The sequence below is a fragment of the Pteropus alecto genome, unplaced genomic scaffold (assembly GCF_000325575.1).
Source record: "Pteropus alecto unplaced genomic scaffold, ASM32557v1 scaffold45, whole genome shotgun sequence".
NCBI lineage: Eukaryota > Metazoa > Chordata > Mammalia > Chiroptera > Pteropodidae > Pteropus > Pteropus alecto.
This window is the reverse complement of record NW_006442491.1, coordinates 19,336,402-19,353,431: the sequence shown is the minus strand read 5'-3', so window position 1 is coordinate 19,353,431 and position 17,030 is coordinate 19,336,402. Positions and strand designations below refer to the sequence as shown.

At 41.1% G+C, this 17,030-nt stretch overlaps 1 protein-coding gene and 1 pseudogene across 1 annotated transcript in view; both read right to left on the bottom strand.

Annotated features, from left to right (window-relative positions):
- Positions 1 to 637: 637 nt before the first annotated feature.
- The window catches only part of KIF3B (kinesin family member 3B), a 36,572-nt gene continuing 20,179 nt past the window's right edge, over positions 638 to 17,030 (bottom strand). The window contains 8 exon segments of the mRNA XM_006921711.3: positions 638 to 4,116; positions 5,045 to 5,223; positions 7,166 to 7,271; positions 7,980 to 8,093; positions 12,355 to 12,473; positions 12,582 to 12,704; positions 12,924 to 13,025; positions 16,369 to 17,030. The exon segment at positions 16,369 to 17,030 is cut by the window's right edge and continues 24 nt beyond it. Coding sequence (XP_006921773.1) covers positions 4,020 to 4,116; positions 5,045 to 5,223; positions 7,166 to 7,271; positions 7,980 to 8,093; positions 12,355 to 12,473; positions 12,582 to 12,704; positions 12,924 to 13,025; positions 16,369 to 17,030 — 1,502 coding nt within the window. The 3' untranslated portion in view covers positions 638 to 4,019.
- Positions 15,278 to 15,393, bottom strand: LOC112471325 (annotated as a pseudogene).

The window sequence follows — 17,030 nt, the reverse complement described above, 5'->3', positions numbered from 1 at the left end:
CCTTGAAAGGTGGGGATTATCATCCCATTTTACAGTCAAGGATCCCAAGGTTCAGAGAAGTAAATTAAATTCCTCATAGTAACACAGCTGGTAAGCAGAGGCACAACCAGAATTCAGACCCAGCTCAGAGGACAAGTGGTCTGTGCTCTTTCTACTCGGTCCCTACTTCTCAACCACGGAGCACGCAGGAGTATACTTCAGCAGGCCTGAGCATATGAGAAACCACAAGATCAACATACGGTCCATTTCTGGTATTTCTTTTTTTTCCTGAGGGTAAATAACATATTTTGTGTTAAAAAAAAAAAAAAAATAGGCACATGTTAAAGTACAATGTAATAAATTTAAAGAAACTTAAAAAACAAAACACGGAAGTTAAAAGATATTGCACGCCTATCGCTCAGGCCTGTCTCAGGAACCTCCACGGAAAAACATGAGAAGCATTTATTTGTCACTCTGTCTTTCTTCATTTTATGTCCCTTTACCTTGTTGCTATGTTTTTAAAATATCAGCATTCCAACTCAATCTTCACTTCCACTCCAACCCTTTCACTAGAAAAATTAAAATGTTTAAAGAAAATGGCAGTGTGTCGGCCACAGGCATGTCGTTTTCAAAAGCGTTAGTCATTTATGAGGACACCTTTTTATAGGTACAATAAATCTGATTGATTTTTATTACACATCTTAGTTCAGAATCACTTTTACATTCCTAGACAAAGAGATGATACAAATAAATATCAAGTGTAAAACTTAGAGCCCCAAGAATTGGCATATTCTTTGTCTAAAGGTAGCCAAAGAGAAGGTCAAAATCAATAGTAACTCCTAAGAGCCATAAAGCCCACTGTCTCCTTCCTGCCCCAGGATCACTCCTTTCATAAATAACCTCAAAAGCATTTCATTCAAGAAACATGGGCAGGGAAAAAGATGGCAGATTTGTGAACAGTACAAGACAAAACCTTGTGAGATAGACAATAGCCAGGCCTACTATTCTTACCCAGTTCCCTCTGAGCATTTTGATTATGGCTTTTAGAGTATATTAACAGCCCCATTCCTGTCCACTGATGGTGTTGAGAAGGTATTTCTTGCAGTGAGCCTCGCCCTCAAGTGGGAAATGCGAGGCACAACTGATATCCCATGTTAACAGGGAATTGACACTTCTCAGCAATTGGCAACAAGTCTACATTCAGTGAGGGAGGACTTACAAGAGTCAGACAGGAAGAGCAGAGAGCAGCCCACGCCTAAGCTGCAGAACTCTCTGATGCCCTTGGTCATGGAGGTGTGGGTGGTGCAATTCAAGCAGCATGCAGGCAACCGACAGGGAACAATCCAACATTAGGTCAGAGTCTTAAGAAAGTGCTTCATGCCTATGATTTGTGGCCTCAGGTTCTGAATCCAGGGGTCTGGGAGGCATGTGACTTTAAAATATGAAGCCAAATACATTCCTACTGATCAAAGCAAAAAGGGGCCTGAAGAGGGTTGCACACACAATTTCAAACTTCTTCTCCCAGATGATCTTCTTAGGTCCTGTGACGCTTACTTCCAGACCTCACTAACTGCTGTAGGCATGAAGGCCCTCAGACGGCTTGGAACATTCTAGCATGACTATAGACAGGAAAGCCTGGTCCCTCGGTGGGCATGGTAGGTCCTCTACACATTTGGCTCAATTCAGAGCTCAAAGCAGCAACTTCTGGTAGCAGTAAGACTATTCTATGGTCTGTTCTATTCAGATATTTATCGGATCCATTTTGAGAGAAGAAAAGCACCGGAGACTGCTTGGGAAGGAACAGCTTCACCTCCACAGGTGTTCTTCTACTTTTTTTCACAGACCACCAGGTAAAGACAAGGCAAGCTTGTTTTAATAACCTTCCTTGTCGACTTGGCTTTCTTTTTTTTTTTTTTTGCCTTCTTAGAAATTAAGTTCTATGGTCACTCAACCACCCTTGGTCAGAATAGCCACCTCGAGACGTCAGTATTAAAGTATCATGTTATTTACAGTGTTCGATTCTCAGATTTGCCAGATGAATATTTTCAGCCCATAGAAGTCAGACTAGCTTTGAAAAAATGTGGTGCAAGAAACAGGTGTAACCGGCAGATAACCATCTTACTATCCACCTCATTATATGGTTCCTATTCAAACAGGTAAAATCTTAGTAAATAGGAAAGAAGCAGTGTTTGATCCCAAGAAAGATGACGGAAGGCTCCATTATGCTCTGGGAATTGCTGAAAAGGGCCCTGGGTTCAGAAAAAATGGTAACTAAAAATGAGATAAGCTGCCAGATGACAGATCTCCATTTGTAACATGCTAAGACATTGCACTGGTACCTCCTCTTTCCCATGGGTTCTGATCCAGAAATGTGCCCTGGGAACTGAGCAGCTGAGTTAAAATATAACTCGAGGCCCACCTGAGTCGCCACCTTACTGAGGCACCGTGCCAGCAAGGTACGTCAGTGTGGCAGACTTGGGGACTCGTATTGTCCCCTCAGGCTTGGCTCGTGGAGTCAGACACCCACATGGGAGCACTTCCAGCCTGGATTAGTCATTCAATAGGCCTTTAATACAGACAAAGGCAACAACTGTACACTAGTGTATTTCTAAAATTGGGCAAGTTCTTGGTCTCTCTCTCTCTCTCTCTCTCACAGACACACTCAAAGAACACAGCCACCATTGTGCTTACACACCCATACACACACACTCATGAGCTTCTCTTGGGGGAAAAAAGTAACATTCACCTAATGACCAACATAAAATGAAGCTTTGAATTTCAATAATACAAAGAACTAAAACTTACAAATCAAACTAGTATATGTAAACAGGAATTCCTAACTCTCCTCTGAGCCTATTCAATCACACAGCCACCCCCTGCCACCATCTTAGGTTCTGTCTGGGGGGCCCCACAGTTCTGGGATTAGGTGAGTTTTCTGCTGAAGGCAGGCAGGGTTCCTTTGATTCCGTATGTTATGTCTTTCCTTCCCACTGCACCAAGCCTTATGCCTCTGTCTCTGCATCTGCCTAGTCACCCTTATGCTCTCTATGCAAATACGGAACAAAATGGAGAATTGAAAAGTGCTACTATATGTTTCATTCCTCCTACTCTTGTCCCATCGGAGAAGGCAGGGCCAGCCTCCATTCTCCAACAAAACAGACCCACTGCAGAGCATGCTCTGGAGGCTGAGGATGGGCCTAGGCAGGGATGCTCAGAGTACGCGTGCACAGGAAAAGATGGTAACAAATGAAGATTAAAGTGACACGGTGTATAGACATGGCATCAGCTTACAGATTTATGTCTTTGACAGGATAGTCATGGTTTTGAGGTTTTAAAGAAGCTGTTTCCCTAAACTCTCCAAGGAGACAAAGGGAATGTGATTTCTTTTGCTTCCGACACTGAATTCGTCCGGAGCAGAAATCGGTAGCTTCCTTGGAAAACATTTCCTCATTCGGGAGATCCCAAAGGCAGATCCACTTCTTACTGAGAAGTCATCATGGGCTTGGATCCAAATGAGATTGCTCATTTCTACCTATAAGAACAAGCACCTATTCAAGTTCTAGGGCTTTCACTTTTCAACCTCACTGTCATTTTATCCTGAGGCTCCAAAGACTTGGTCCCTGCTAAGGTGACTCCTGATTCTGTCCTATTGTTCGAAGAGAAGGAAGCCCAGTATAAAGAACAGGCTAGAAAAGGAGAGGGGAGAGGAAGGGAGGCCAAGGGAAGGGAGAAGAGAAGGCAAGGGAGAAGGGGAAGCAAGGTCACTGGTCATTCTCTTGCTTTCCACTTCAACTGTTGCACTTTACCTTACCCATGCATTTCTGAGATGCTAATTAAAGGACGTTTCCCAGAGGAGCTGAGTGCCAGATTAGAACCAGCACGTTTCAGCCAGATTAAGTTGGTTAATCTGCAAAGAGGCCATTGCTTCTCCCCAGGGGAATGGTTCTGAGTTTGGGCTCCAGTCTTCTCTGCAGGTTTTTGCTCATCTCTTCTCTCAGAAGGCAAATGCTGTTCACACCCTGGGAGAAGAGGAACTGGCTTTACTTCGGAACCAGCCCCCGAGATTGTGGATAAAGCTGAGATGCAGGGGTTCCTGAGGAAGAGGAGGAGGATCCCGACTTCCTTCCACTTTTTGGCCTGCAAAAGTCAACCACACATTTACATTACACGTCCTATCTGTGTCACTGACACAGATCAGGCTCCTTTCCTACCAACATTAACATTTCAAGGTGGCCTTTCTGCAATGGCCTAAAAGCCACTAGACCTTTCAACGGTAAATCCAACAGGCTTGCACAGCCTGACCCTCTGCACATGGCCAACACAACCTGCTGACCAAGGTGTGTAACCTTAGGGAATGGACTCTGATTCCCGGTACTTGTTCTTCCATTTAAATCAAATCTTGACCATCTTCTGCAAATTGGCAAAAAATATTAAGTTTCCAGGTAGAATTTCTTCCATTTTTGCTTTTGCACTCAGTTGTTTTCCTTAAACTTCTACTCCAGAATTTAATAAGATAGAATTTCTAATTTTGCACCAAATTAAGTACTTGGTTATTTAGATAAATGAGGTAAATTCACCACCAAGGCTTAGAGACTGAGTGGTGGATTTGGATAGACCTAGGTGTGACCCCTGTCTACCACTTACTTCCTTGAACTTGGCTACTTTCTCAAATGTCAGTTTTCTCATCTATATAATGGGGTTGATGATAATATTTGCCTTGTGATTTTTTGCAAGAAACCATTAACAGAATCTTTTTTAAAGCACTTAGAACTGTCTAGTATCTGGTGGGAACCAAAGTACAGTCCCCTATTTCACTAGAACACATGCTCCCTACAGTAGGAACTGGGCACATTAGGCATCCTGGTATTCAGTATATACCTGGTATCATACCTGAACCATATATATTTGTGTAGTAATTGAATAAACATAGGAATAATACAGCAATATTTTCTGTTGTGTCCTGTAAAGTATTCCATGATAAACGAGCATTCTTGTCACCCTCTACTTTCATTTGTCCTTGTTCAAATACATTCTGTTCAAACATAAGTCATCAAAAGCCACCCACCTGGCCTTGGATTTCTTATTTGCGGTGCTTTCAAAGGATGACGCATCCACCTGTATCTCATCTTCGTCCTGCAGAGCCGCATCCAATGCAGCCTGGACTTTGGGGGCAATGGCAGGGCCCTCGTAGTCTCTGGTGGTCCGGCTAGGCATGTCCAGCTCTAACAGCACAATGTTTTCTGCCTGCAGGAGCACAGCCACAACCAGCTACGTTGGTCTCCAATCAGACACAGAAAGTACAAGCAATATAGACTCCCTCCAAGAACAGAAGTGCAAATGGCTTGCTACTCAGAGCCTACGAAGATCCTGCCTAGAAGCAATGTAGTTTTATGACTTTTTTTCTGGTGGGATTGCAGATGATTTTTATTTTCTTCTCTAGGCTTTTCTCTATTTTCCTTAAAAATATATATAATAATAAACATGTATTACACCCTAAGTAGAATAATAATAAATTAAGTAAAACCCATTTATTGCAGATATGAAAATATAAAAAAGGTATAAAGAAGAAAATAGTAATCACCAATAATCTCACCACCTACTACAGCAGCTTTGATGAAAGTTTTAGTTACTAAGGGGAAGAGACAGGTATGGTGTATATGCATGTAGAAGGGGGTGTGTGGCAGTGTATACGGTTGTAACTACATTTTAAAAATCAGTCTGGGCCCTGCCTCATAACTAGCAAGTGGATGGACTCCTTCACTTGCTATCCTGGGTGGGCCTTGTCCCAGCTCCTACATACCACGACAAGTGTGTAGGGGAAGAGCACCCATGGTTACACATCTTCTCCAGCTTCTCCCATTCAGTGGAGTTCAAGCCCCAGGGCTCCAGAGGGGACAGGAGGGGCCACTGCAGGGAGAAGGTGGGAAGAGGGAGTGGCTCCATTTATCAATTTCATATACTGAGAAATTGCTTAAAACTTCTTTTAATGGAGTGGGTCCACTGCTTGAAAGCCGCTGCTTTAAAATCTACCTTTGGATCAGGTTAGCTCCCCCTGGAAACCCACATATTTGATTTGTAGGCTTAAAAAACATATTTTTGGCTTAAGACATGAAATAACTGGCAAGATATGTACCCTCTGAAATTGCTAGAAAAATGCTTCCGAGGATTCTGTCTGACACAACACTCATCTTCCACTATATAAAACCCTAATACATCCTTTCTATTTTTGTTTTCTTTATTTTAAATAACTCAGTGCCAGAAAGAAAAGCACCCAAGGAGCTAATTAATCCTAATCTGTTTTGCTCTGGCTGACAAGGGAGACTCAAAAACATTTTAAATGTTTAAAGTGAAAATCTTTCATTATAAAAATAATACATGTTCCCCATTGAGAGTTAAAAGACACAGATAAGGAAAAAAAATTTCAATTTAAATTAAGTGTACTTTCATTAACCAGATATAACCAGTTCACATTTTGATATATTTTGCCCCAGATTTTTTTTATTCATACATATACTTTCAATAACAATTGTTTTATAACTTAATATATTGTGTCTCCTGGTTCATCCACTTATCAGCTACCTATTATTAAGCCACAGGATTACTGCATAGAGTAGGTGGGAGTGTTCTAGTAGAGAAAGCGATCTACAGCTAAATACAGTGCCTGGAACATAACAAGTGCTTATAATAGAAGCTCGTACAGTATTATTATTATAAAATATGTTTGGGTCATTAAATAGTCCTCAATTATGTCACTCTAAATAACCACATGACTAATCCACATTATGTTAAATGGAAGTACTGTAAGTTCTTGCACACATCTCCATCTCTTGTCACTGACATCTCCAGTCTTCCCAAAGAGCCATTCTGAAGCCTACTGTTAATGTTTATTGGCCACTATGGAGTTTATAGGCCATTATGGACAGGATGTTATGCTTTCCATCTTCCTTAGTCCTGATTTCCTAAAGCTCATTCTATTTTACCTTTTTATTTAATATTATTTGTTATTGTTCTTTTGTTATTTATTTATTATTTGTTAAAATTGTTATATTAACATAAATGTGCTCAGGTACCTCTGGAAAGAGTCAGGATAGAAACTCTAGGACTTTGTAGATAGCGCCTCAGGGTTTACATAAATCTAAACTTCTCTAAAAGAGAGAAGAGAGGAACACAAGAACAATCTTCTCACCCTATATCGGGCCTCTGGACGAATCATCATGGACATTCTTGCGTGTTGGCTCAATGGTCTCTTATATCCCACAGCTGAGACAGGCCGCTTCATCATCTGCTGATTCCTGGAAAAGAACTGTAGTGGTTAAAGCCGTGGCTGGCGTGTGTGCCATAGTCCCAGCCTCGGTCCTGTGGAACCAGCACTCAGAAAGAACCAGCACTGAGCCTACTTAAGTAAAACCTGAAGCAAGTGACTCCCCAGACTGAGGGCTGACATGAAAATGATGCAGGAGCTGCTTATATTTTCTGCTTGAGTTGCTTTCTGATTCAAACGTGAGTGTCATGAATCTTTTAGGCCGGAAAAGATCTGAATCATCATCCAGTTCTTAGAAGGGAGGCACGAAGCATAGCTGTCAACACTCCCCACCCCTGTGTCCTTGGCAGGTATCTCTCATTTTTCCAGCAGGACCCAGACTTACACTGAGAGTCCTTTTCAACTCTGTGTTGGACTGACACACAAGATGACATCTGTGTACTGACTGACCCACATTTGGTCTAGTAAGCTTCACTTGACAGCTGGGGAAGTTGAAATGCAGGAACTTAGGAAAGATCATTAGTTCGGTGTGATAAAGTTTCCCAGTTTCTAGTACCATACTCATCATCAAATTTTTACCTCATGGACCTATGGCCGTCAGAAGTCAGAGATGCAATTGGTTCCAACTTGAAATGAATCGAACTATGTCCTTATCATATCCCTCTGGCCAAGTCCAGCTTACCAACATTCTTTCCCTCCTCCCCACCTTCAAGTCTACTTAAAGTCAGTAGTGACTTACTCCAGTCTGGTTATAGGATGTAATTTCCAATGATCTTCCTCTTCATCAAAGAAGGATCTATTCATAATTTTACTTTTTTCTTCCAGAGGGATAAAATTTTCGATAATAAGATGCCTGGAAGAGCACACATACAGGGGTAAATACAGAGAAACAATACAGGTGAATTGTTGGCTATCTGGTCCCACATGTACTGAATAATTAGATAAGTCACTCAGTAAACATTTACTAAGCAGGTGCTATGGGCCTACCATCACACAAAGAGCTAGGATACAGACATGAATGATATCTGGTCCCTGCCGATGGTGCAGGCCTTTTAGGTATGACAGGTGCTGACAGTGGTCTGCCCTAGGAATCTATATGAAGCGGTCACTTCTGCCCAAGCAGGAACAGCTTGAGGAGGTGAAAAGACTGAAGAGGAAGGTAATGCATGGGCTATACTGGAGCGAACCTGTGCTACGTGAAGTATTTTTCGGAGGGCCACTGGTACTGCTAACCCTCATTAACTTCCAAAATGCTGAAAACAGATTAGAAATTAAATTGCCTTCCTCCAATCCCATGAATTGTTGTCTGAGCTAGAAAATTTCACATTCTAATCATCAGGACAAAGAGGAGAACCAAATGGCTTTCAGTCCCTTAGACCTCTGAGAATGAAGACCATTCCTGAGAAGAGTTTGCGTGAGAAGCACCCAGGGAACATGGCAAACAATGAAACTGAAACCCAGTGGGTTCTGTCTCTCCATGGTGATGGCTTTCTGCCACATCTCTGCATTCATTCTGTTAAAACCTCAAGACAGAACAATGCCAAAGGGGTGTTAACGTGGGAGAGACGCAAAACAAACACCAGAGGTGAAGGATACTGACTGTGAGAAACAGGACTCACTGTTTATTCAAAAGATATAAAAGCTATAACAATAAAAATGCCTTCCTTAGAGAAAAAAATATTTTGGAAGTGATAAAAATTTCTCTTCATTTTTATTTGACATTTAAAAAAATATTTTTCATAAGATATGGTTTTTTTTTCCTGATTTTAAAGATCCAATTTATACATTGGGAAATGTGGAAAATATGTTTTCACACACGATTTCACTATCTAGAGATAGCTATTATTATTTCGGCATATTTTTTTTCTGATCTTTTTCCCAGGTGTACGTACCTAGAAAGAGGACTGACACACACATTTAGTGTTAAGGATTCCTTTCCTAATTTAAAATTTGGCCATTAAAAGAATCTCTTTGAAAAATTCTTTAAAGAAAAATTCCAGCTAATACTGTGGAAGAAGTGATTAGAGAAAAATATCATTTTGTAACCCCTAATGAAATAAAGGATCCAGACAAAAGTCATTATTGGTTCAAACTATTTGCTCAGTGATTCTCAAGCCAAGCTGCACATTAATATTTTTTACAGAGTTCTAAAAAATATCTTGCCCAGACCTCATCACAGATCACTGCTTCTCAAAGTGTGTTCACTGAACCAGCAGGAGCAACAACTGGAACTTGTTAGAAATGCAAATTCTCAAGCCCCACCTCAGACATACTGAATCAGACTCTCTGGGTGTGGGGCTCAGCTATCTATGTTTAACAAGCCGTTCAGATGAAGTATAAGAGCCACTGCCTTAGACCAATTAAATCAGAATCTCTGGGGTGGGCCCAAGTATCACTATTTTTAAAAACTCCTGAGATGATTTCTGTGTGCAGCCAAGATTAAAAACCAGTGCTTCAGAGCTAGCTTTCAGTTAAAAGGAAATAGAGAAGATAGAGACACAAATTAAATGGCATCATGAAAAAGAAGACTGACAAATCTAAAACATGGGATATTTCTACGGGTTGTCTGACCCAGTTTTTTCAACAAGTCAACTACAAAAAAAGTTCTTAAAAGGAAAAGAGATTGGTGTAGGTTAAAATAAACTTAAGAAACATAATAACCAATTGCAATCTTTGGTCCTCATATAGATCTTAATATGACCAAACCAAGAAAATCTGAATATGGACAGGGTATGAAATAATACTAAGAAATTTAACTTTATTTTTGTTAGGTGGAAAGATATATTGTGTTTTATACAAAAATCAATTGTATTTCTCTACATTCTGAAAGAAAATTAAGAAAACAATTTCCTATACAATGGCATCAATACCTAATTTTATATTTAGGTATAAAATTAACAAAAGAAGTGAAAAGACTTGCACACTGAAAACTATAAAACAGTCTTGACAGAAAATAAAGATCTAAGTAAATGGATGGATCAGAACATAATATTATTAAGATGACAATACTCTCTAAATTGATCTACAAATTCCACACAAACACAGGTCAGCAAAATCATAGCTGGCTTTTTTGCAGAAATTAACAAGCTGGTTTTAAATTTATACAAAACTGCAAGGGACTCTAAAACTATCTTGAAAAAGACCGACAAAGTTGGAGGACTCACACTTCCTCATTTCAAAACTTACTGCAAAGGTTACTACAGTAATCAAAACAGTATGGTATTGGCAAAAGGACAGACATATAAATCAATGGAACAGTACTGAGGTTTCAGAAATAAACGCTTACATTTATGGTCAATTGATTTTCAACAAGGGTGCAAAAACAATGAGAGAGCTTTTTCAACAAATGGTGCTTGGACAACTGGATAGCTACATGCAAAAGAATGCATGTGAAATCCTACCACAGACCATACACAAAAATTAATTCAAAATATATCATAGACCTAAATGTAAGACCTAAAAATGTAACACTATTAGATGACCTAAGAGAATTAAAAGCATAAGTCCATAATAAAACTTGTACACAAATCCCACATTATTTCATTTTAATGTATATGAATGTCCAGAATAGGCAAATTAAGATATAACAAATTCAAGCAACGAAAGAAAATACAGATAATCTGGGCTACATCAAAATTAAAATCTTTTGTGCTACAAACAAAAAACTATCAATAAAGTGAAAAGACAGCTCATAGAATGAGAAAAAATATTTGCAAATTATATACTAGATAAGGAACTGGTATCCAGGATATATAAAGAACTCTTAGAACTCAATAATAAAAAAGCCCCCCCCAACCAAATAAATAAATAAATAATGTGATAAATAACCTAGTTTTAAAAGGGGCAAAGTATTTGAACAGACATTTCTCCAAAGAAGATATACAAAAAAGCCAATCAGCACATGAAAACATGTTTAACATCATTAGTTATTAGAGAAATGCAAATCAAAACCACAATGAGATACTACTTCATACTCATTGGGATGACTGTAATCAAAAAGACAAACAATAACAATGGTCAACAAAGATGTGGAGAAATTTGTGGTGGAAATGTAAAAGGATGAAGCTGTGTTGGAAAACAGTTTAGCAGTTTCTCAAAAAGTTAAACACAGAGTTACCATATGACCTAGCAATTCCATTCCTAGATATATATCCCAGAGAAATGAAAACATGTGCATACAAAAACCTGTACATGAATGTTCACAGCAGCATTATTCATAATAGTCAAACACCGTAACCCAAACGTCCATCAACTAATAAATGGATAAATAAAATGTGGTATATCCACATAACATGATATTATTCAGCCATAAAAAGAATGAAGTATTGACATGCTACGACATGGATGATCCTTGAAAGCACCATGTTAAACAAAAGAAGCCAGTCACAAAAGACTATATATTACATGATTCTAGTTGTATGAAATGTCCAAAACAGGCAAATTTATAGTAGTTACTCTGGGCTGGGGAGGGGATAATGAGGAATGACTACTAATTGGTATAGAGTTTCTTATGGAGGCAGGGCAAAATGTTCTAAAATTAGATTGAGGTGATGGTTTTATAACCCTATTAACACACACACACACACACACACACAGTGTACTTTAAATAGGTGAACTGTCAAGTATGTGAATTTTATCTCAATAAAGCTTTTTAAAAATAGCATTGCATTCACATATATGAGTACACAGAAGTAGGATAACATGAGGTAAGACTGCCTTAAAATATTTTTATGAAAAACAGATGACAAAAGATGGTTTATCACTGAAGCTGGGTGATGGGTATTTGGGTGTTCATCATACCATTCAGAAAACTCTAGTTAATAAAATATTCTCTCTTATCAGTAGATAGAGATGAGGCCAGACAGAGCCTTTAAAAGCTTCAAGAAGGCAGAGTGGAAGGAAACTTGGCAATCGTCTGGTAAAGTCATTCAGTTAATAGATGGGACCCAGAGACAGAACGTGACTTTCTCAGAAATAAACAGAAGACCAACAGTGGCAGGGGATGAACGGGAGAGAAGTAGGCAGGTGCCCTGTCCCCAGAGAAGTGCTTCTTACTTAACAAACAAACAACCCCCCCAAGTGGCTGGGGGTGCCATGGAAGGCCTAACACTTACTTGAGTTTCAGCTCCCTGGTGAGCTCATTCTGAGTCTGCTCCAGCTCCTGACGCTCCTTGATGTGCTCTTCTTGGAGGTCATGGATCTCTGCCTTCACCGCCTGAAGCTTGGAGAAGAGCTGGAACCCAGGAGAGAGGAAGATGAAGAAGGAGACCCTCCAGACAACAGACTTCTCTCTTTTCCCCCAATCTCAAGGCACCTCTGCCTATCCTTGTTCCTTTTATACCTTTTTGAGTTTTTTGGTCTTGATGTCCACCTCTTGCTGCAATGAGCTATACGTCTCTTTAAGTTCCAAGGTCTCCTCATCTCGACTTTCCATCTGTTGCTGGATTTCTCTTTCTCGACGTTTCTGAGAAATAGCACAAAATTCATCAGCTTGCCTAGAGACAATGTCTATACAAAGATACAGAACTGGGGTGCATCATATCAGAGACTCCCACTAGAAAGGGTCTGCCATGCCTCATTTCCACTCCCTTTGACAAGTCTAATAGAAGAGATATTTGCTCTGTAGCATTAACGCACCTTACCCCATCCCATTCTCCACTAAAAAAAAAAATGAAAAAGTTACCTGCTCTGCAATTTCCTGCCGTTTCTGCTCCAGGATTTTCTGCTGTTCATTTGTATGGTCTACTATATTTTTTCCTCCAACAAGAAGCTTACTCTCCATGGCCTAAGTGGGAAAAAGTAGGATCCATCTTGTGAAAGGTTTTCCTCAGAACGTACTTCTTCACAGAGAAGCCCGTAAAAGATAAAGCACTCAGGACTGAGCCAAGCTGGGTGAACTCCGGGGAAAAATATACTGTGCTCAGCTGTGCCCTTCTCATCACTGGGACAGGGCTGCGGCAGCTCCACTGGAGACTTTAACTTGGAAACACTGAAGATACCGCTTCTCCAGACACACATAAACTTCAGCTTCCTTTAAAAAAATATGTTTTGGGTTTGTTTGTACAAAGTATTGACCCCACTTAGAACATATTAGGCACCTCCTATGTGCTAGGTAGCGGGGAGGCAACTGTAAATACAAACCCAAATCCTAGAGTCTACTGAGGGTCACAGACAAGGAAGCAGGCTCTTACCACATGGAGGCAGATGCCATCACAAGGAAAAGACAGAGCAGTAATGGGAGAGGCACACTGGAGAGAGAGAATTCGGGCTTTCAGGCATAAGGGAAAGCTTCCTTTCTCAAAGGACATATACACAGAGTGCTGAAGTAAAAATAGGTATCAGCTAAGAAAAAAAATTTATGTGTGAGAGGGTACGGTAGGGAGTGGTAAGTTGGCAAAACAACCAAGGGTCAGTTCAACAACCTCAAAGTTCCACTGAAGGAGACTAAACTTGATCCTGAGAACCACAGCAACCACTGATGTGTTCTCTGAGCACGAGGAAACACAATCAGATTTGTGTTTTAGAAACATTGCTTCCATGCCACAGAAGAATGACTGGAAAAGGGCAGGCTAGCTGGAGGGAGACCAGACAGGCAGCTGTTTTAAGGGTCCAGCCCTGGATTAGGGCAGCAGGGGTGGGTGAGAGCAAAGGGGATAGGTCCGAGAGATCCTGATGAGACAGGAGTCAGAGGCCTTGGACTGACTGGGCCCTAAGGGAGAGGGAGAGGCAGCTAGCAAGGGAGAGGCAGCTCCCAAGAGTCTAACTTCATTGAGAAACGAAGGCAGGAGCAGGCAGGCTCTGGGTGGCCAGAAGACTCTCCATGGAAATGACCAGTAGGCAGAGGCTACCCAGCTTGGATGTTAGGAGATAGCTCTGAGCTGGCTATACAGATCAGGAGCCTTCAGCAGAGCTGAAGGAATGATTTGCACCCAAAAAGGATGGTTCCAAAACCTCTACAAACTTGCTTTTAAGAAACACATAAACATTAACTGTAGTCCAGCTGCTGTCTTTCAGTAAGCCCTTGAGACTGTTTCCTCTTTTCTCGAAATGAAGGGGCTGGACTGATTACTAACTACCAACCCACTCCCGCCACCTCCCCACCCCACCTCTCACACACACACCTTCCACATCTAAATTCTTTGGTCCTATGATTTTACAGAAGCCAGGGATTGGAAAAGATAGAAGTAATGTCATTCTCCCATAAACAAAGCGTGTAAGAAATTCAGTGACCGTGAGGTAACGCTGAGTTTTGCCACACCCAGCTTCTGAGAGTTGCTCAAATACCCCAGGTTAGGTATTCCTGGGCTTCAATAAGAGATGTAATCCTAAAATCAGCATGCAAATCAAACCTGGGCACACCTAGTCACACTTCAGGTGTGGGAGTGAGGAGGGGTGATGCAGCGGTTCACATAACGGAATCCTATACTAAGCCCCTCTCTGAAACAGTTACCTCCTAACTGTGTTGCATATGGTTCCATTTTCACATCAGGTCTCGAAAGTCCTGGAAAGGAGCCCTGTCTCTGAAGGAAAACAGTACCGGCTCTGTGAAAGGGTCACTATAAAGCCACAGATAAAGTATGGCTTCATATAGTGCCGGAAGGGGAGGTGAGAAAGAGATCACTTGTCATTTTAAAAGTTATAAACATAGATACATTTTAGAGTAGAAATCAGAAGTCTGCATAAATTCAATGAGATAGAACCTAACCCCTCAAAGGAATTCTTGTGGTCAGGCAGTGGTCGTCCTCAGATTCCCAGGGCCAGCTCTGCACTCTGCGCTCTCTTCTGCTGTTAAAGGCCCACTGCAGCCCAGGCCCAGGCGTCTGATGGAGTACCACACTGCCACCTGAGAGGAGACTCGACACAGGGGGCCTCCATGCTCTAGAATACCACTCAGCCACTGGCACACAGGGGTTGCAGGTTGACTACAAGGGAGCATTTGCAAGGGATGATAGAAGAGCTCCAGATCTTATGTAATCACGGCACTATATATATACACACATATATATATACATATATATAATTTTTTTTTTAAATTTATGCCTACAGCACCTGGTCTTCCTAGGTGGTCTCCCATCCAAGTACTAACCAGGCCTGACCCTGCTTAGCTTCCAGGATCAGACGTCGGGCTTGTTCAAGGTGGCATGGCTGTATACCATGGACCGTGGCTCCACTGGGGCGCAAACCCAGGATCTTCTGCGTGTAAAGCAGACATGCTAACCGCTACACTATGGAACCACATCCAGCACTGCATATTAAAACCACAATGAGATACCATTTTATATCTACCAGATATACAAAAATGAAAGTCTTGATAATCATAGTGTTGGTAAGGATGAGAAGCAACCAGAACTCGTACCCTACTGGCAGAAGTTTTAATCCACAGGGCCACTTTAGAAAACAACCTGTTATTATCTAGTAAAGTTGACATTGCACATACTCTAGAACCTAGTGATGCCAGACAAGAAATTCCTGCATGTACATGTTCTCCTGGAGCCAAGCACAAGAATGTTCATAGCAGAAAATGAAAACAACCCACACTCTCAGGAAAATGGAATACCATGGAATTCTCAGAACAGTAATAATGAATGAATCTACAGGCATCGATATGAATATATCTCATTGACATAATGAGCAAAAAAAAGCAAATCGTAGCAATGAGATTTCATTTATATAAAAGTAAAAAGTTATGGGAAACTAAAACTATGTTTTATTTAGAGATATATACATGCACGGGAAAACGATAAAGAAAAGCAAGGAAACGATAAACCACCAAATCCAAGACAATGGTTCCCTCGGGAGGAGGGGGACACAAAGAGCTTGTAAAGATATGGATGCTGTTCTATTTCTTAACGTGGGGGGGCTAATGTGAGTGTTAATTTTACTTTTTTTTATAACTTGCACATATGTAATAATTATTCTTACTATGAATTCAATACTTAATTTTTTTTAACTTGAAAAATTATTATTCTTCATTCAATTTGATTCGATAAATGTTTATTGGGCACAAAATATCATGGAGCTATTGGGAATGCAAAACCAAAAGAGATATTACCCCCCCCCATTATCTTTTTTGATAGAACAAAAAGATTTAAAAGAGAAAAGAAAGGGCCCAAGGAAGGGTACAGTACCTTGATTTTGGCACCCAGCATCTCAGTGGCATCCTTTTCCCGCCGCAGGTCCTCCATCTTTTTCTCCTTCTCTTTCAGCAACCTCATCTTCTCCTCTGCAACCAAGCTGTGGTCCTCTACAATAGCCCGCTTCTCAATCTCTAGTTTTTCTTGCTGTTCCCGCCAGTAATCATCCTTATCATCCCCTTCCTCCTCGCCCTCTTCTCCCTCCTCCTCCTCCTCTTCCCCACCTCCACCACTGCCACCACCTTCCCTCCGCTTCTCTCGCCTCTTCCTCCTGCCAATGGACCGTTTTTCCAGCTGGGCCTTGAGCCGAGCAATCTCTTCCTGGAATTCTCGAAGGAGGGCATCCTTAGGGTCTTCGTTGACCCTTGGCTTATTCTTAATGTTCTTGGCACGGTTGGCATATCTTAGAGTGGTCAGAGTCTCTTCTACATTGTAAGAGGCAGGCCCCACGTTGGCCACCATCACAGTTTTAGCATTGCCACCGAGAGAATCTTGGAGAAGCCTGGTAAGCTTTGAGTCCCGATATGGAATGTGAGTGCTTTTGCCATCAACCAAGGCGGAGATGACATTACCTAAGGCTGAAAGGGACAGGTTGATCTTGGTCGCTTCCTTCAATCTTTCCCCTTGTGCACCGGTCTTGGCTTGCCGTTCGCTGC